The sequence below is a fragment of the Xiphophorus maculatus genome, chromosome 13 (genome assembly GCF_002775205.1).
Source record: "Xiphophorus maculatus strain JP 163 A chromosome 13, X_maculatus-5.0-male, whole genome shotgun sequence".
In the NCBI taxonomy this organism is placed as follows: domain Eukaryota; kingdom Metazoa; phylum Chordata; class Actinopteri; order Cyprinodontiformes; family Poeciliidae; genus Xiphophorus; species Xiphophorus maculatus.
The window spans coordinates 6,558,630-6,578,752 of record NC_036455.1 but is presented as its reverse complement, the minus strand read 5'-3'; the positions used below and the strand labels follow the sequence as shown (position 1 = coordinate 6,578,752).

Below are 20,123 nucleotides of genomic sequence, written 5' to 3'. Positions count from 1 at the left end.
TGAGAATTCCCCAAATGTCAGCTGGATATATCGACTGATCTGTATCTCTGTCTACGCTCTTGAATTATCAATTGTTTTTTTTATTCATTTCTGTCTTGAAAGATGAACAATTACTCGTATTTATTTCAGAAAAGGTACCAATTACTCTTTCTCTGTTTTCTTCTCCAGATTGCCTGCAGTGTAACGTTTATAACCAGGAGAGGAGATCCACTCTGGACCAGGAGGAGTTGGAACCTGTGCAGGTGAAACAAGAACAGGAAGAGCCTGAAGATCATCAGATAAAAGAAGAGCAGGAGGATCTAAAACACCAGCAGATAAAAGTGGAAGAGAAAGAAGTTTACTGCAGTCAGGGTGAAGAACAGATTGAATTAAAACAGGAGACTGATACCTGCATGGTGGTTCCTGTTGATGAGCAAGCAGACCACACTGAATCAGAACCAAACAGGAACCAAGTCATCTTCCAGGAAACTGCTGAAGCTGAGAACCAAAATCAGGAAAGAAGAAAACCTTTCTCATGTGTCATCTGTAAAAAGCGTTTGTCTTTCAAATCTGTTTTTGATGCTCACATGAAAACTCATACGGGTCAAAAGCCGTTTTCATGTGTGACCTGTTTAAAAAGTTTTATTCGAAAACGGGCTTTAACTCAGCACATGATGATTCATACTGGTGAAAAGCCGTTTTCATGTGTGACCTGTGGAAAAAGTTTTAGTCGAAAACAGCATTTAACTGGACACATGAGAACTCATACAGGTGAAAAGCCGTTTTCATGTATGAACTGTGGAAAAAGTTTTGGTTATAAACTGGCTTTAACTCAGCACATGATGATTCACACTGGTGAAAAGCCGTTTTCATGTGTGACCTGTGGAAAAAGTTTTAGTCAAAAACCGCATTTAACTAAGCACATGATGATTCACACTGGTGAAAAGCCGTTTTCATGTGTGACCTGTGGAAAAAGCTTTAGTCAAAAAACGCATTTAACTAAGCACATGATGATTCACACTGGTGAAAAGCCGTTTTCATGTGTGAACTGTGGAAAAAGTTTTAGTGAAAAACCGGGTTTAACTCAGCACATGATGATTCACACTGGTGAAAAGCCGTTTTCATGTGTGAACTGTGGAAAAAGTTTTAGTCGAAAACAGCATTTAACTCGGCACATGATGATTCACACAGGTGAAAAGCCGTTTTCATGTGTGAACTGTGGAAAAAGTTTTTGTCAAAAACTGGGTTTAACTCAGCACATGATGATTCACACTGGTGAAAAGCCGTTTTCATGTGTGACCTGTGGAAAAACTTTTATTCGAAAACCGGATTTAACTCAGCACATGATAATTCACACTGGTGAAAAGCCGTTTTCATGTGTGAACTGTGGAAAAAGTTTTTGTCAAAAACCGGGTTTAACTCAGCACATGATGATTCACACTGGTGAAAAGCCGTTTTCATGTGTGACCTGTGGAAAAACTTTTATTCGAAAACCGGATTTAATTCAGCACATGAGGATTCACACTGGTGAAAAGCCGTTTTCATGTGTGACCTGTGGAAAAAGTTTTATTCGAAAACAGGATTTAACTAAGCACATGACGCGTCACACAGTTGAAAAGCTGTAGAAGTTTGTTCCATAAATGTCCTGTGTTGTATTTGTTAAATGTGATCATTTTGATCTTCCCATTTGGATACTTAGAGATGTTCAACCATGACACATTTTCCTTCATTGATATTTTATTTTTCTGGTATATTCTGTATCAAAAAACAATAATGATAAACTGTATGTTATTGTGTTAACTTACTGTTTATGTCAAACTGTATGTTGTCTGTGTACAACATGAAGAGCAGAGGGCTCAGCACACAGCCCTGAGGAGTGCCAGTACTGATGCTGATAGATGAAGAGGCTTGGGGGCCCACTGACTATTTCATGCATTAACAGAGTTTGACCGGACATGGACTCCCTTCCAGAACATTCTCACATGATTGGACTTGAGGGATTGATTTGTATTATTCTGTACCATAGAGAGTGAGTGGGGTTTATTTTTGTAGTTTTTTAAATCAACAATAGAATGTATATAATGGTTGAGTGTTTTAAAAAAAATCTACAAAACAGTATTTGTGTTAATTTTGTGTTTAATGTAAAATGAGATTGGATCTGATTTCATTTCTTTCAAATTATGTTAACCAGTTTTACTCTACCTAATTAAAATCTATTCAAATAAAAAAAAATCATTTGTACTTTAAAGAAATGCAAAATTCACCGCAAACTAATTTTCATGCATTGATTGCACAAAGTACATGTGATTATTTTTAATATTTTGCTTTTTTCTCTTGTTTTAGCTGTAATATTTTAATCTGTTCTGCTGCAGCATTTAGATTACTGTATTTTAATGTTGAAACTATTTTTATGTTTATATGTATTTTAGAAAGAAATAAAGGTGTAACATTTCATTTAACATTAAAAGTTTTGAGTTTTCCTTTAGTGTATGTTGTGCCTGATCCTTGAACCCAGTAGATGGTGGTACTACAGCTATACTGGTTGTAGCCTCTGTGGTTCCTGTAACTGATGGGTTGCCGGTTCAAACTTCCCACATCCATCTCAGTTGTTGAGTCCTTGAGCAAGGCACCAAACCTGCCTTGCCTGCAGTTAGTCAGAAGTCCGATGGCGCCGATTGTGTAGCAGCTTCTGTCAGTCTGCCCTAGGGCAGCTGGGCTACAATGTAGCTTACCACCATCAGCATGTAAAGCACTTTGGCATCCTCTGCACTAGATAAATCGCTATACATACATTTACCATTGACTAAACACTTGCATTTTGTCTTTTTGTTGTGTTTTGTATTAAACTTGTCCTGTCTGACAGTGTGACACTCAGCATTGTCGAGTACCAAGGTTAAGCCCTAAAGACTTGCATAAGTGGACCATTATGGCTTCCCCCTGATATAATTACATGAAACTTTATTAGAAACTGTTTTGGGTTTATTTTATTAAATTGTAATGAGACGGAGAAGAAAGCGGGAGAGAAAAGAAAGGTGAGAATAAAGTTTTATAGGGGCCCCCTCCTCTCACCCAACTTGATATAAAGGTGATCACAGAGAGGAGGGAGCCAGAGACCAAACCTGACAGACAGACCAGGCACACAGAGACAAGATCACATGTTCCCATTCTCATGTGTACACCCAGACATTCAAACCCATGTAGACAATGTCAAAATAAACAAAACAAAAATGGACGCCATACACCCACTTGCATTTCTCATACACAGAGATCCAACAGCCAACCAGAACCAGGACCACCAGCTTAGGAATCATTCAAACCAAACCCCTATCCCAATTCACAAAGACAGCCTGCCCACCAAAGGATCCACCTAGTCCCAATGAAGAAGATCCAGCAGACATACAGGGCACTGCGTTAAATTATAGAACCCCAACCCAAGAAATGGACCGACCAGCCAGCTCAGCGCAATATCCAGAACAAGAATACCACCCACAGCCCTGAATCCCAGCCCAGCACCAGGCTGTGGCCATAGATAGGCTAGCAAAGCAATAAATCACAGCCCATACCAACACCAAGACAGACAGACAGCAAACGATACCAGACCCAAAAAAAGGGGCCAATCAAAATGCAAACACCAGCCAACACAAGCACTTTCACCACTTCATACACAAATAAGCCAAAAACACAAGCCTCTCAACTTGCCGACTACACCACCAGTAGGAAAGATGCTACAGAAAAGCCAACGCACCAACAGTGAAAAAGGAAGCAGCCCCTCACAGGTCCATAAACATCCCAGCCGCCAAGTGATAAGTAAAAAAGCCAATCCTAACCTGGTACAAGACGATGGTTGTTGTGAAGTCCTACATAATGAGAGCTCAGCGACCCCAACCCTGACAGACCCACACAGAGACAGGCTCACACAGAGACTGCTGGATCATCCAGACACAGAACCACCACCACCCCACTGCGATCCACCTCACAACTGAGGACAAGACGTGGCATAAAGAGCCCAAAACCATGTTGAAAATTTACAGTGCAAACATGCAGTGCATGAACCGGCCCCAAATCCAGACTACATACTGATCAGAACCCAAGTCTCAGGGTTCAGCCAGGATCCAGGGAAAATACGCCCCCAGAATCCCAAGACTACCCCAGGAACAATACGGCCACCATGCCAGTAACCCATCTCAAGCTGTAAGGAGCCCCAAACTCACCACATGCTGCCGCCAGAAGTCATTCACAGAGTCACTAATGTCCCTCCCCAGATGAGGGCCACTGACCCCAGATGCCCAAAACCTAGACCCGTACCAGCAACAATGTCCCACAGGACAGCCAGGTTCTCCAGAGTCGAGCAATTATGTGTATAAATCCAGATTTTCTTCTTTTAGACAAATTAAAAGAAAGCCATAAAAAATGTAATGTTGATATAAAGTTACATTTGTTAAAATCTCAGGGTTAAAGCATAATTTCTGTCATGAGGGGATTGATCCGCTTGACCCACATACAGAACAAACATGAAGCCGGTGAATCAGTTCAATACAGTTTATTTTGTCCAGAGAATTGAATGAAATGTGAATCTTGTCCCGGAGTCCACTGTATAGGATCGACTGCATCCTGGAGGAGGGAAAGGTGAATGGTGAGTCTGCGTTCTTGAATTGAGACTGAAGGAGAGGATTTAATTACTTACTTGATGAAATGCAGTTAACCTGCCAGGGAGGAAGAAGCGGTGGGGGCTGCTGGAGTCGAGGCTGCTTGTTGGTGGCGTGTGGAGTCTCAGAGTTTGGTGTAGATCGCTGGTGGAGGTGGTGTTGGAGGGCGGACAGGTAATCGAGCAAACGGTGACCAGAGGAGCGAGCCTTCGCCGGTTCCCACACAGCAGACCGACCTGAACCGGATCTGGCATTCTGCTGACACATCTGGCAAACCTCTGGCATGGCAAATTGGATGTCAGCCAGACTCAGGAAAGATCTGGCAGTGATGGCACGGTTCACATGAGGCATGCCTCACCTGGGCCAGATCTGTCCAAGCCAAATACGGGTTAGTTACTGAAGTAGTCATGTCACCATGTGACAATTTATTTTGTCATAAGTCATTTTAGGAAATCAGTTCTTAAACAAAGTTATAAAATTATAATATTTATAATTGATAGAAAAGTTATAATCAATTTATTCACCTCTGTTTATTAGCTCTAATTGAACATTTTCATTAATGGTTGTGCATTCTCAAACATATATACAATAAAATCTTTGATAGGTTTCTCTTTGAAACAAGATGATATTGCAACTTATGCTGTTATTTGTTTCAAATTATATTAACCAGTCTAACTCTACCTATGTAAAAACTTTATGAAGAAATTTTTAAAAAAGTTTTACTCTATAGAAAATGAAATATTCACTATAAATTGATTTTCATGCATTAATTTTTCTTGATTGTAGAAAATATGGTTGAATATTTTCTTCAATAATTTGTTGTGTCTTTTGTTTTAGTTATATTTTTCTCTGTTCTGCTGCAGCTGTTTTCTATTATAGATCACCATGTTTCTAATGCTGGAACTAATTTAACCTCCACACATAGATATATTATTAGTGTCTTAGAAAGTAAGTAGAACATTTGCCAAACGCACCACCTTCAATCCTGAGAGCTAAAAAATAAATAATTACAAACTATTATTAAAATACCGGTAGAAAATTCAAGTAGAAAAACCCGTTAAAAGTCCTTTACACTCGACCACCAGCACCGCACATTTAAATGAACGTGATGATCGTAAGATCCACAAGGTGGCGGTAATGCAATGACATGAATGAACGACAGTCATAAAATCCCAAAGAAGAAGAAGAAGAAGACAAAGAAAATGGCGCATGGTCTGTTTGGTTGAATGTTCGACTGTTTCTCTAAACGAGTTTATCAACGAGCCGTTAACTGCTGCTGAAGAAACATTCACAGAGTTTAAAGAAATCATCGTCAAGTCGGAGGAAGAGATGGATGATCATCGCAGACTGCTGGATTTCTCCCGGAGGCCCCAGATAATCTTACACCGAATAGGTAGGAACCACCAGCGTTTGGATGCAGGTTAAGGTCTAAATGTCTGCACCTTTCTGTATGAGGATCATTTTAGTAAATGTTCTTTTCCCGTATAAATGTTTTGTTAACCGGTAAATGAACGCAGGAATCACAATTACGCTGTGAAAATGGCTTATTGATGTAGAAATAAAATGACCTTTTATGGCTTTTCCTCCTTTAACTAATCAAACTTACTTTTGAAAACAGGAGAAATGTGAACAATGCAGCGCAAGGTTAGTAAAGCAAACAGCATGAAACAATAATAGTGTGTTAGTAGCTGTAAAATGTAATAATTTGTAATAAATAAATTGTAGTGGCGATTGTTTGTCAAACCAAACATCCTATAAAAGTTCAGTCAACAAGCCACTGCTGCACTGAGGTGATGCTTCGTACGAAGGTAAAAGAAGTTCAATGTCCAAAAAACTTGAAAATTGCTTTTATAGTTTATTTTTTCCAGTTTGACAAGCAAATAACAAAGATCAAACTTTACATTAGTGATGTGTTGAGTAATGAAGCGGGTAAGACAGAGAACTCACCTAAACCTGAGCAGTTAAAGTTTTTATTTTTTAGTAATAAATCGTTGTCCCTGGTGACATAGCGAGTAACAAGCCAATCACAACCCTCTTTTCTATTTGTTTCTAGTTTTCTTTTGGATCCAGCCATTGTTTCATACAACCAGATTAATCAGAATTTATGTATCAGAATCACAAACATTTTAAACTTGTTTATTCATTGTAAAGCTTCATGTTGTTTTCACGTTGCCTATTTTACATATATTGTCCAGTTGATGTCACAGTAGAGCAAATGAAGCACCGCGGTGCATCGGCTCTTTTTTTTTTTTCTTTCGAAAAAATTTTATTGTTACTATAAACATTTAAAAAACATTACATTGTTGCAGTTATTCAGAAACTTTTAAAAACTTACAAAATCATCAGTTCAAACTAAAAGAAGCTAAGAACAAGAGTATAAAACACAAAATCTCTGTGTGTTAAAAGTTGAGCAGGACCGGGGTGACTCCCTCCCAAGTCCGGAGCCGCCCCGTCCTTCCAAACAGCGCTGGTGCTCAGAGGGGATCCCGCCCTGAAGCTCCTTCCCTCCTGCCTCACCCGGAGAGCCAGGCCGCCGCTGCTTGGACCTCTGTTCGTGGAGCGCCGGCTCCTTCGTCCACGGAGGCGCAGGCGATTCTTCTTTGTGGCTGTGTCCTTGGCGCGCCACCTGCAGCCCTTGGTGTTCCTCTTTTTGCTGCTGCCATCCGGATCACAGCCACGGGGGGCATCTGCCTGCGCCTGCTCACCAGCAAGTTTCTGGAGGTCCAAATGGGGTCGTTGATGGTGGCTGGGGTGAGCCACCTCTCAGCGAAGTCTTTTTTAGTCATTTTCAGCTGGCTCACCCCATACAGCACTAGCTGTACATGAAGGACCTCCCTTGCTGGCAAGTGTGGGAATTGCAAGGAGCCGGCCTTCGCCCACAGGTCCACAGCAGCGCTGCACTCCCACAGCAGGGGCCTCACCGACTCCGGCGCGCCACAACCGGGTCGGGGGCAGATGGACGTTGCAGACATGCCTCGGGAGTGCATAACGGCTCTGACCGGCAGGATCCCACGAGCCACCATCCATGACAGGTCCTGGAGTCTGTTTGGAAGGACGGGACGGCTCACGTTGCGCCAAACGGTGGAGGCGTCTCCATACAGGAGGCCGCGCACTGGAGTCACTGGTTCCCGGTCCTGCACAACAGAAATGATAAAACGATGGTTAAAATCTTGTTCTCCTCTCCTTCCAGTCCAAAATGTTCTAAAAATTTCCGAATAAAAGCATATGCAAGAGAAAGGTTAAAAGCTACTGGGGTTCTAAAATCTCTTTTTATCATTTTTTAATTTTCTGTTTCTTTTTCTGTCTAAAAAGTCATACCTATCGTGTTTGTCATTAAAGCCATAAATATTTAAGAGGTTAAAATCCTGTCCGTTAAAAGTCAGATTTGCTAAAAGTGCTCGTCCCTCTCTCACCACGGTGCTCCCCTTCACCAAGATGTGCGGGTTGTTTATTAAAATGGCCACGCCGTCATTTTTATTTTCATTGGAGCCGCTCCATATAGACGGCCGTGGCCACAAGTCCTGCCACCGGGTGTAGTTCTTTAAAAACGGGAGTGAACATTCTTGTAGTAAAAACACATCTGACTGTACGGAGCTTAAAAAGGATAAAACACTCTGGACTCTAACTTGCGACTTCACACTTCTAACATTGATGGTTGAGAAGGTGAGAGTCATGAGTATGATGGCTAAAATCAAGTACGACATTTTGAAAGATTAAAAACAAGATAATACTAATTTAAACCCATGTTAAAAAACGGGCGGTCATTAAAACAAGGCGGGTTCAGAGACTGTCCTGTGAACAGAGCTCTTCCTTCCCACATGGTGGTGCAGGTCGGGTTGGAGCTCCATTCCCCCTTCGGGCTCTCGGTGTCGGCCGTCTTTCTAAAGCCGTTACCTTGTTTGGGTCCTCCGGGGTTGATTGGTGAGCAAAGTCTAGGAACGAGACCTCATTGGATGAGCCAGCGAGGAAGGCTCTGGATTCCTCTCCGAAAGAACCGAAGAGTTCCTCCAGCCTTCCTCTCTTCCCTACCTTGGGGGTAAGGTCGGGAGGTGACTCAGATGCCGGCCTCTTGGCCAGCTGGGCGTCGGGGAGGGGGGCATCATCGCTGCTGTCCGTCTGTTCTTCCTCAGAGTCCGAGCTAGCTCCGCCTTCGGTTAGCATCTCCCCGCCCTCACTGGATGTTTCGGTCTGGAGGGGGCTTCCTTCCCCTCCCCGCTTCCCGCCCTCTCCTCCTCTCCTCCAATCAGAGGACCTGGCGGGAGATTTGAAATTTCCGACCCAGCTGCGTCCACTCGCTCATTAGCCGTTTCCGTTGGCGTCTCTTTTCCTTTTTTCAGTTTATTTGCAAACGACTTTGGACAGTCTCTGAACAAATGATCCTGCCCACCACACAAATTACATTTCCGCCCGTTCGTACATTCATCAAAAGTGTGTCCCACTTCTCGACATTTACCACAGAAAACCTTTTCACAAGTTTCGGCCAGATGACCATGCTCGCCGCACTTCCGGCACAGTTTGGGTTGGCCTTGATAGTGAATGTAGCCTCTGTTCTCCCCCAGGACTATCATTGAGGGGAGATGCTTCAGGCCCTGGAAGCCTTGGGGGTCTTCCCATTGTTTAATGGGGACCCGCCAAGCACAGTTCCAGATGCCGTCCACATCCCGCACCTTCATAGCCTGGCCTCTCACAGTGCAGTATCTACCCAGCCACATACAGATGTCTTCAGCACTGACAGTCTCATTGAATATCCTGACAATCACCGTTTTCAGGGAGTTGTCAGTCAGTTTCTCGACGTCAAATACTGAAAACTGGGTCTTAGCATTTTCAAACCGTGTCCAAAACTCCTTGAGAAGTGCGGCAGAGCAAAAACTTACATCATATCCCTTATTGAGAGGCAGGGTAAGGATACAATTCAGGTCATCTGGCCGAAACTTCAGCACCTGTTGAATTAGCTTCCTGGAAAAGTCCAATCTCGTTATTCTATTTTCTTCTTCTCTTTCCTTAAATAAAAAACGAACACTGTGGTGCCTCCGCATGCCGGCATGGCTAGCCGCCATGGTGGAGGCACCACCAGTAAAAGGTTTAAAACCTTTACTAAAACCAATAAATAGTTAAGAAACACCAATAAATACAAATAAAAGGTAAAAGATATTTTCCACTACTTAGTGGTCAATATCTCAACCGGGGACAAAATTTACTGAACCTCTAAATCAGTGGTAACAGCCAAGTCACAAAGACTACCGCTATCACCACCCAAAGGAGGGGACCGCTGTCTGAGCCAAAAGGCCGAGAAGCGATCTCGCTGATGCGCTGATACATCATTGAGTCTGTTAAACATAAAGCTGAGTGGAACGGTCGACCGCTCCAAGATGGCCGCCTTAAATCTCTTCAGTAACAATAGGCAAGAGCGGTCCATGAGGCGTTTAATTATAGTTTATGGGGAAAAAGGGCACAATGACTATGGGCAAAGGTGCATTCATGGGCCCAATATGAGTGGGAATTTACAGTTTCTTTATTTTTACGCCGTTTTCAACTAATACACCAAACAGTTACATAAATAAAAGAAGTTCAATGTCCAAACAACTTGAAAATTGCTTTTATAGTTTATTTTTTTCCAGTTTGACAAGCAAATAACAAAGATCAAATTTTTCATTAGTGATGTGTCGAGTAATGAAGCGGGTAAGACAGAGAACTCACCTAAACCTGAGCAGTTAAAGTTTTTATTTTTAAATAATAAATCGTTGTCCCTGGTGACATAGCGAGTAACAAGCCAATCACAACTCTCTTTTCTATTTGTTTCTAGTTTTCTTTTTGATCCAGTCATTGTTTCATACAACCAGATTAATCAGAATTTATGTATCAGAATCACAAACATTTTAAACTTGTTTATTCATTGTAAAGCTTCATGTTGTTTTCACGTTGCCTATTTTACATATATTGTCCAGTTGATGTCACAGTAGAGCAAATGAAGCACCGCGGTGCATCGGCTCATGAGTCGAATGATTGGATGGAGTTCCTCAGGGCTTCATGAAGCTGCATCTCACCATCACTACTTTTCATTGTTTCCTCTCCTGCTCTGGTCAAAACCCACAGGCCCAACCCAGTGCATGCTGGTCCTATACCAGTCCCTATACTTACAGAAAATGGACCCACAGTTCTTAATGTCTAACTTAGAAAAGTTAATAACAAAGGAACAAAAACTAAACAGCTATTAACCTACAAATTAACTCATGTTTATAAATAAACCATAAAGATATAAAGTGAACTAAAGTAAAATTTCAATATAATTCAAAGTAATAAAAATAAATAGTATCTTGAAATAATACAATTTGCAGGTAAATATTAACAATAATCCCTACTACAATTAATTTTGTAATAAAATATTTTTTTTCATATCCATTAATTTGAGAATTCCCCAAATGTCAGCTGGATATATCGACTGATCTGTATCTCTGTCTACGCTCTTGAATTGTCAATTGTTTTTTTTTATTCATTTCTGTCTTGAAAGATGAACAATTACTCGTATTTATTTCAGAAAAGGTAGCAATTACTCTTTCTCTGTTTTCTTCTCCAGATTCCCTGAAGTGTAACGTTTATAACCAGGAGAGGAGATCCACTCTGGACCAGGAGGAGTTAGAACCTGTGCAGGTGAAACAAGAACAGGAAGAGCCAGAAGATCATCAGATAAAAGAAGAGAAGGAGGATCTAAAACACCAGCAGATAAAAGTGGAAGAGAAAGAAGTTTACTGCAGTCAGGGTGAAGAACAGATTGAATTAAAACAGGAGACTGATACCTGCATGGTGGTTCCTGTTGATGAGCAAGCAGACCACACTGAATCAGAACCAAACAGGAACCAAGTCATCTTCCAGGAAGCTGCTGAAGCTGAGAACCAAAATCAGGAAAGAAGAAAACCTTTCTCATGTGTCATCTGTAACAAGCGTTTGTCTTTCAAATCTGTTTTTGATATTCACATGAGAACTCATACGGGTCAAAAGCCGTTTTCATGTGTGACCTGTGGAAAATATTTTAGTCAAAAACAGGATTTAACTCGGCACATGATGATTCACACTGGTGAAAAGCCGTTTTCATGTGTGAACTGTGGAAAATATTTTAGTCAAAAACATGATTTAACTCGGCATATGATGATTCACACTGGTGAAAAGTCTTTTTCATGTGTGAACTGTGGAAAAAGTTTTCGTCGTAAACCGCATTTATCTCAGCACATGATGATTCACACTGGTGAAAAGCCGTTTTCATGTGTGACCTGTGGAAAGAGTTTTAGTCAAAAACATGTTTTAACTCAGCACATGATGATTCACACAGGTGAAAAGCCGTTTTCATGTGTGAATTGTGGAAAAAGTTGTAGTCAAAAACAGGATTTAACTCAGCACATGATGATTCACACTGGTGAAAAGCCGTTTTCATGTGTGACCTGTGGAAGAAGTTTTATTCGAAAACGGGATTTAACTCTGCACATGAGGATTCACACAGGTGAAAAGCCGTTTTCATGTGTGAACTGTGGAAAAAGTTTTATTCGAAAACGGGTTTTAACTCTGCACATGAGGATTCACACTGGTGAAAAGCCGTTTTCATGTGGAAATTGTGGAAAAAGTTTTAGTCGAAAACAACATTTAATTCGGCACATGAGGATTCACACTGGTGAAAAGCCGTTTTCATGTGTGACCTGTGGAAAGAGTTTTAGTGAAGAACAAGTTTTAACTCGGCACATGATGATTCACACTGGTGAAAAGCCGTTTTCATGTGTGAATTGTGGAAAGAGTTTTAGTCAAAAACAAGTTTTAACTCAGCACATGATGATTCACACTGGTGAAAAGCCGTTTTCATGTGTGAACTGTGGAAAAAGTTTTAGTCGAAAACTGCATTTAACTAGACACATGAGAACTCATACAGGTGAAAAGCCATTTTCATGTGTGACCTGTGGGAAAACTTTAAGTCGAAATGATGAGTTAACTCAGCACATGATGATTCACACTGGTGAAAAGCCGTTTTCATGTGTGACCTGTTTAAAAAGTTTTAGTCATAAACATAGTTTAACTCAGCACATGACGCGTCACACAGTTGAAAAGCTGTAGAAGTATGTTCCATAAATGTCCTGTGTTGTATTTGTTAAATGTGATCATTTTGATCTTCACATTTGGATACTTAGAGATGTTCAACCATGACACATTATCCTTCATTGATGTTTTATTTTTCTGGTATATTCTGTATCAAAAAACAATAATGATAAACTGTATGTTATTGTGTTAACTTACTGTTTATGTCAAACTGTATGTTGTCTGTGTACAACATGAAGAGCAGAGGGCTCAGCACACAGCCCTGAGGAGTGCCAGTACTGATGCTGATAGATGAAGAGGCTTGGGGGCCCACTGACTATTTCATGCATTAACAGAGTCTGACTGGACATGGACTCCCTTCCAGAACATTCTCACATGATTGAACTTGAGGGATTGATTTGTATTATTCTGTACCATAGAGAGTGAGTGGGGTTTATTTTTGTAGTTTTTTAAATCAACAATAGAATGTATATAATGGTTGAGTGTTTTAAAAAAAAATCTACAAAACAGTATTTGTGTTAATTTTGTGTTTAATGTAAAATGAGATTGAATCTGATTTCATTTCTTTCAAATTATGTTAACCAGTTTTACTCTACCTAATTAAAATCTATTCAAAAAAAAAAAATCATTTGTACTTTAAAGAAATGCAAAATTCACCGCAAACTAATTTTTCTGCATTGATTGCACAAAGTACATGTAATTGGGGCCTGCCCATAGCAATGCATAAGGAGAGCAGTACTGAAGTCAGTACTGCCTCCATGCATTGCATGGCAGGCACCTATTATTCTACACCCAATAGAATGTCTCTTTATTTATATCTTTATTTATTGGGGCCTGCCCATAGCAATGCATAGGGATGTAATCCCTATGCATTGCATGGCAGGCACCTATTGTTCTACACCTCAAAATAACTGCCGCTTCCTACTACCGTTAATGCGGCTCGTACCGCTGCATGCCCCCTCACAATATATATATCAAAACGTGAGGCTCAATCCCGTGAGGGGAGCTATTACTTTTGTTGGCATTTCGAGTAACTGTGGCGACATAATTAACAAAAAATGAGCCAAATTTAACTCAAAACAAAAGTCTAACTGACACAAAACAGTGTCAGTTAGACTCAAAATAGACATAGAATTTAGTCTGCCTCTCTGAACTGCTCTTTAGAACTACAATGACTGAAGGTTAGAACTACAACATGGCGGACACTGAGTGCCTACAAAAGAGGTCTGAGCTGAATGTCAGAACTACAAACATGGAGGAACTGTCAGTTACTACAGAGGAGGACTGAGCTGGCCTTTAGAACTACTTGTGTTTTGGGCTTTGTATAACTGATTTTACCCAACCATTGTTACACATGATATTAGTTTAGCTCTTTGAAATGAAGCATACTGAAAATTTCAAAATAAAAGCCTTGAATATTTTTACATCAGATAATTGCTCTTTTTGGCTTTATGTGACTTTTTTATCCAAAGCACTGTTACACATGGGATTAGTGTGGCAATTTAAAATTAAGCTTAACAAAAATTTCAAAATAAAAGCCTTGACAATTTTTACATCAGATAATTGCTCTTTTGAGCACTATATAACTGATTTAACCCAGCAATTGTTACACATGGGATTAGTTTGGCACTTTGAAATGAAGCTTAACAAAAATTTCAAAATAAAAGCCTTGAGAAATTTTACATTACGTAATTGCTCTTGAGCATTATATAACTGAGTTAACCCAATGACTATTAGACATGGGATTAGTTTGGACCTTTGAAATTAAGCTTAACAAAAATTTCAAAATAAAAGCCTCAACATGCCCCTGCGGTTAGTGCACCGCCGCAGGCGGTGCAATAATATTATTCTGCATTATCTTTTTCTCTGAGGTTAGGGAACTGCCTTGCGCAGCAAGGCAGTTCATTAGCATTAGCATTTTAGCTTTAATAAGCTATTAGCTATTTATTTTACTTTTTAGCCATGTTTAGTATACTGAATGGAGTAAGTCCATTATAGAAAACATCCTAGTGATGTCCCACATGCTACTGACAGCAATCACGCTAACATTAGCATTTTTGTTAATTTTAGCTGATACACTTACTTTATCATACTGAATGGTGCAAGTCCATGTTAGTAAACATTCTTGTCAATCTCCACATGCTATTGATTACGTTGCAGCTTTCTTTACCATTGATGCTAATTTCTAGCATCAGAACGCTGGGTCCAAACCGATGGGCACACTTTGGCAGGCCCCGGTTAAATTTCTTCAGGAATTTTCTAGTTTTTCTTCCATCACCGTTAATGCGGCTCGTACCGCTGCGTGCACCCCCACAAAAGTGGTATCAAAATGTGTGGCTCGATGCCGAGAAGGGAGCTATTATTTTTATAAGGAATCGGACTTACGATGGCGACGTAAAAAGTGTCAAACGAGCCAAATTTCCAACTGCCGAAACGCAGAGCCTAACTGACACCAACTGCCGCTTTTTTAGAGTGAGAAATGAAGAGAATTTTTGACCCCAAAATGATTTTCAAATCGCCCTCACGCCCACAAATATCGCCCAATTGGTATCAAACTCGGTCATGACATCGATACGCATGCCTGCTCCGGTAAAATGTTTTCAAAATTTCTCTAGGGCTTACGGTTTTCTGTCAAGGTGCTTCAGAGCGAAATCATGCGCCAGGGTAACTGACGCTCTCCCAGATTCACTTCCATGTATTTCTGAAAGATTTCTGTGCTCTGCATGCACCATTTTTGTCTCATCACTGCAATTACTGTGAGTGAGCTACAAATATGAATTGCGGTACTATGGGAGACGACAAATAGCCCTTTCATATGCTTCAAACGGTTTTCCAATACGTCTCTCGGTTCCTGAACGGCAAGGAGTTGTTCGGACTGCTTTTTCCATATAAACCAATGGGGTGTCTCACAAAGATAGAATTTTTTCTCCACCTTTCTGTGTCACACACACATGACAGTTAGCAGAGGACTGATAACCATAGCAATGGAACACAGGAGGGGATTGGCTGCTGGTTAGGACTACAAATACGCATCACTGTAGTTCTAATCAATACTCAGTTAAAACAGAGGGCTGAGCTGCCATTAGACCTATTGGCTGTTTTGGCCAGTAAATAACGGATTTAACCCAAACATTGTTAGACATTTTAATTAGTGTGATCATTTAATATGAAGCTTATGTATTTTTTCAAAATAAAAGCCTCAATATCCCCGTCAGGTTAATGCACCGCCATAGGCGGTGCAATAATATTAGCATGCATTATATTTTTCTCTCAGGTTAGGGAACTGCCTTGCTGCGCAAGGCAGTTCATTAGCATTAGCCTTTTACCTTAAATAAGCTATTAGCTATTTTCTTACTTATTAGCCATGTTTAATATACTGAGTGGAGTAAGTCAATTACAGACAACATTCTAATGATATCCCACATGCTATTGACAGCATGTAGGGAAAGATATGTTCATGGATTTAGTGTGGCAATTAAAATTTCGATTAATGAAAATTTCAAAATAAAAGCCTTGACAATTTTTACATCAGGTATTTGCTCTTTTTGGCTTTATGTGACTTTTTTATCCAAAGCACTGATACACATGGGATTAGTTTGGCCCTTTGAAATGAAGCTTAACAAAAATTTCAAAATAAAAGCCTTGACAATTTTTACATCAGATAATTGCTCTTTTGAGCTTTATATAACTGATTTAACCCAATGACTATTACACATGGGTTTAGTTTGGCCCTTTAAAATGCAGCATACTGAAAATTTCAAAATAAAAGCCTTTAATATTTTTACATCAACTACTTGTGTTTTGAGCATTATATAACTGATGTAACCCAATGACTGTTATACATGGGATTAGTTTGCACCTTGGAAATGAAGCTTAACAAAAAATTCAAAATAAAAGCCTTGAGAAATTTTACATTAGGTAATTGCTCTTTTGAGCAATAAATAACTGATTTAACCCAGTGACTATTAGACATGGGATTAGTTTGGACCTTTGAGATTAAGCTTAACAAAAATTTCAAAATAAAAGCCTCATCATGCCCCTGAGGTTAGTGCACCGCCGCAGGCGGTGCAATAATATTATTCTGCATTATCTTTTTCTCTCATGTTAGGGAACTGCCTTGCGCAGCAAGGCAGTTCATTAGCATTAGCATTTTAGCTTAAATAAGCCATTAGCTATTTATTTGACTTATTAGCCATGTTTTTTCTACTGAATGGAGTAATACCATTATAGAAAACATCTTAGTGATGTCCCACATGCTAGTGACAGCAATGATGCTAACATTAGCATTTTTGCTAATTTTAGCTGATACACTTACTTTATCATACTGAATGGTGCAAGTACATGTTAGTCAACATTCTTGTCATTCTCCTCATATGATTGCAGCTTTCTTTAGCATCGATGCTAATTTCTAGCATCAGAACGCTGGGTCCAAACCGACGGGCACACTTTGGCAGGCCCCGGTTAAATTTCTTCAGGAATTTTCTAGTTATTTTTAATATTTTGCTTTTTTCTCTTGTTTTAGCTGTAATATTTTAATCTGTTCTGCTGCAGCATTTAGATTACTGTATTTTAATGTTGAAACTATTTTTATGTTTATATGTATTTTAGAAAGAAATAAACGTGTAACATTTCATTTAACATTAAAAGTTTTGAGTTTTCCTTTAGTGTATGTTGTGCCTTATCCTTGAACCCAGTAGATGGTGGTACTACAGCTAAACTGGTTGTAGCCACTGTGGTTCCTGTAACTGATGGGTTTCCGGTTCAAACTTCCCACATCCATCTCAGTTGTTGAGTCCTTGAGCAAGGCACCAAACCTGCCTTGCCTGCTGTTAGTCAGAAGTCCGATGGCGCCCATTGTGTAGCAGCTTCTGTCAGTCTGCCCTAGGGCAGCTGGGCTACAATGTAGCTTACCACCATCAACATGTAAAGCAGTTTGGCATCCTCTGCACTAGATAAATCGCTATACATACATTTACCATTGAAAATACACTTGCATTTTGTCTTTTTGTTGTGTTTTGTATTAAACTTGTCCTGTATGACAGTGTGACACTCAGCATTGTCGAGTACCAAGGTTAAGCCCTAAAGACTTGCATAAGTGGACCATTATGGCTTCCCCCTGATATAATTACATGAAACTTTATTAGAAACTGCTTTGGGTTTATTTTATTAAATTGTAATGAGACGGAGAAGAAAGCGGGAGAGAAAAGAAAGGTGAGATAAAAGTTTTATAGGGGCCCCCTCCTCTCACCCAACTTGATATAAAGGTGATCACAGAGAGGAGGGAGCCAGAGACCAAACCTGACAGACAGACCAGGCACACAGAGACAAGATCACATGTTCCCATTCTCATGTGTACACCCAGACATTCAAACCCATGTAGACAATGTCAAAATAAAGAAAACAAAAATGGACGCCATACACCCAATTGCATTTCTCATACACAGAGATCCAACCAGAACCAGGACCACCAGCTTAGGAATCATTCAAACCAAACCCCTATCCCAAGTCACAAACCCAGCCTGCCAACCAAAGGATCCACCTAGTCCCAATGAAGAAGATCCAGCAGACATACAGGGCACTGCGTTAAATTATAGAACCCCAACCCAAGAAATGGACCGACCAGCCAGCTCAGCGCAATATCCAGAACAAGAATACCACCCACAGCCCTGAATCCCAGCCCAGCACCAGGCTGTGGCCACAGATAGGCTAGCAAAGCAATAAATCACACCCCATACCAACACCAAGACAGACAGACAGCAAACGATACCAGACCCAAAAAAAGGGGCCAATCAAAATGCAAACACCAGCCAACACAAGCACTTTCACCACTTCATACACAAATAAGCCAAAAACACAAGCCTCTCAACTTGCCGACTACACCACCAGTAGGAAGGATGCTACAGAAAAGCCAACGCACCAACTGTGAATAAGGAAGCAACCCCTCACAGGTCCATAAACATCCCCGCCGCCAAGTGATAAGTAAAAAAGCCAATCCTAACCTGGTACAACCTGGTTTTCATGCATTGATTTTTCTTGATTGTAGAAAATATGGTTGAATATTTTCTTCAATAATTTGTTGTGTCTTTTGTCTTAGTTGTATTTTTCTCTGTTCTGCTGCAGCTGTTTTCTATTATAGATCACCATGTTTCTAATGCTGGAACTAATTTAACCTCCACACATAGATATATTATTAGTGTCTTAGAAAGTAAGTAGAACATTTGCCTTTCCTGTGAAAATGTCGTGTTAGTGCTGAATGTTACTGCTGAAAATTGTAGAAACATTTGAGTTCAACTGCAGAACACTTGCTGAAATGAAATGAGTAGAAGCAGCAGAAAAAAGTTAAACAGTGCAAACCTGTCAGCTAAACTGAATAATTTAAAATCAGTACCAACAACCCTGCTTATAACTTTAAATATTGCATAGAAATGCTTGCAAACATAAAATATAAGGTCATATATTGAATAATTTCAGTATTAAAGAGAGTAATAGCATTTAACCCATCTAGTGCAGAAGAAAGAGTGTATAAGCTAACATTAGCTAAATAAATATTAGTGAGGCAATCGATGGTAAAAATACACAATTATTTAGTTTGTTGCCAACAACGCCACCTGGCAAAGAATCAAAGAACCGAGCAAAGAATCACCAAACACCGTGACGTCACAAACACTCGTTGGATTTCCCTCCATCGATTTATGTTGATCACGGGACAGCCACAGCAACAGGGGGCGCCACCATCTGGGCCAAACGCACCACCTTCAATCCTGAGAGCTAACAAAGAAATAAATACAAACTATTATTAAAATACCAGTAGAAAATTCAAGTAGAAAAACCCGTTAAAAGTCCTTCACACTCGACCACCAGCACCGCACATTTAACCCTCCTGTTAAGTTCCAGGTCAAATTGACCAGTTTTAAAGTTTAATTTTTTTTTTTTTTAATAGTTGCAAGTATTTTTTTTGCATGAAACTTTTTCTATTTGTCTTAATAGGTGCACTCTACATATAAATTGAAAATCTATTCATTTTACACATTTGTACCAACCCCTACGTCTACTTTTACATAGGTACTGTTCGGGTCAATTTGACCCGGCAGTCAGGTTAGAGTGCAAAATAAGATTTTAAAAAATGTCCAATTCTATATGTTTCCTTGCAGCTATGAACCATATTTCACCACACACACACACAAACACACCCCATCACACACATACCTGCACACCCCCACTCACACAAGCCCACTTTCTCACTACTCTCTTTACTTCACTAGGAAACTGCGAGAAAGCAGGTGTTCATGTTACGCCCCTTATGAGTAAGAACTCTATCAGTAGGGGAATAATGAAAACACGGACACGATGTCACTGCTTTCGTCTCCAGTGATGTAATGGAGGAGCAGAAGCGTCGCGTTCCCCTACATCCGATCAGACAAA

At 40.1% G+C, this 20,123-nt stretch overlaps 2 protein-coding genes across 3 annotated transcripts; one reads left to right on the top strand and one right to left on the bottom strand.

Moving 5' to 3' along the window:
* Positions 1 to 487: 487 nt before the first annotated feature.
* On the top strand, positions 488 to 12,719 carry LOC111610426 (gastrula zinc finger protein XlCGF57.1-like). Its single transcript, XM_023344630.1, has 2 exons — positions 488 to 1,322; positions 11,598 to 12,719. The coding sequence occupies exons 1-2, from the start codon at positions 567 to 569 to the stop codon at positions 12,717 to 12,719; spliced, it is 1,878 nt and encodes a 625-aa protein (XP_023200398.1). The 5' UTR covers positions 488 to 566.
* LOC111610449 lies at positions 6,919 to 10,183 on the bottom strand. 2 transcript variants are annotated; one of them, XM_023344675.1, is made up of 2 exons: positions 8,520 to 10,183; positions 6,919 to 7,759 (listed from the first exon to the last, which is right to left on the bottom strand). In XM_023344675.1, the coding sequence occupies exons 1-2, from the start codon at positions 8,784 to 8,786 to the stop codon at positions 7,139 to 7,141; spliced, it is 888 nt and encodes a 295-aa protein (XP_023200443.1). In that variant the 5' UTR covers positions 8,787 to 10,183; the 3' UTR covers positions 6,919 to 7,138. The 2 variants fall into 2 exon arrangements, with proteins under 2 accessions (XP_023200443.1, XP_023200444.1); XM_023344676.1 differs by having other exon boundaries at positions 8,655 to 10,183.
* Positions 12,720 to 20,123: the final 7,404 nt, after the last annotated feature.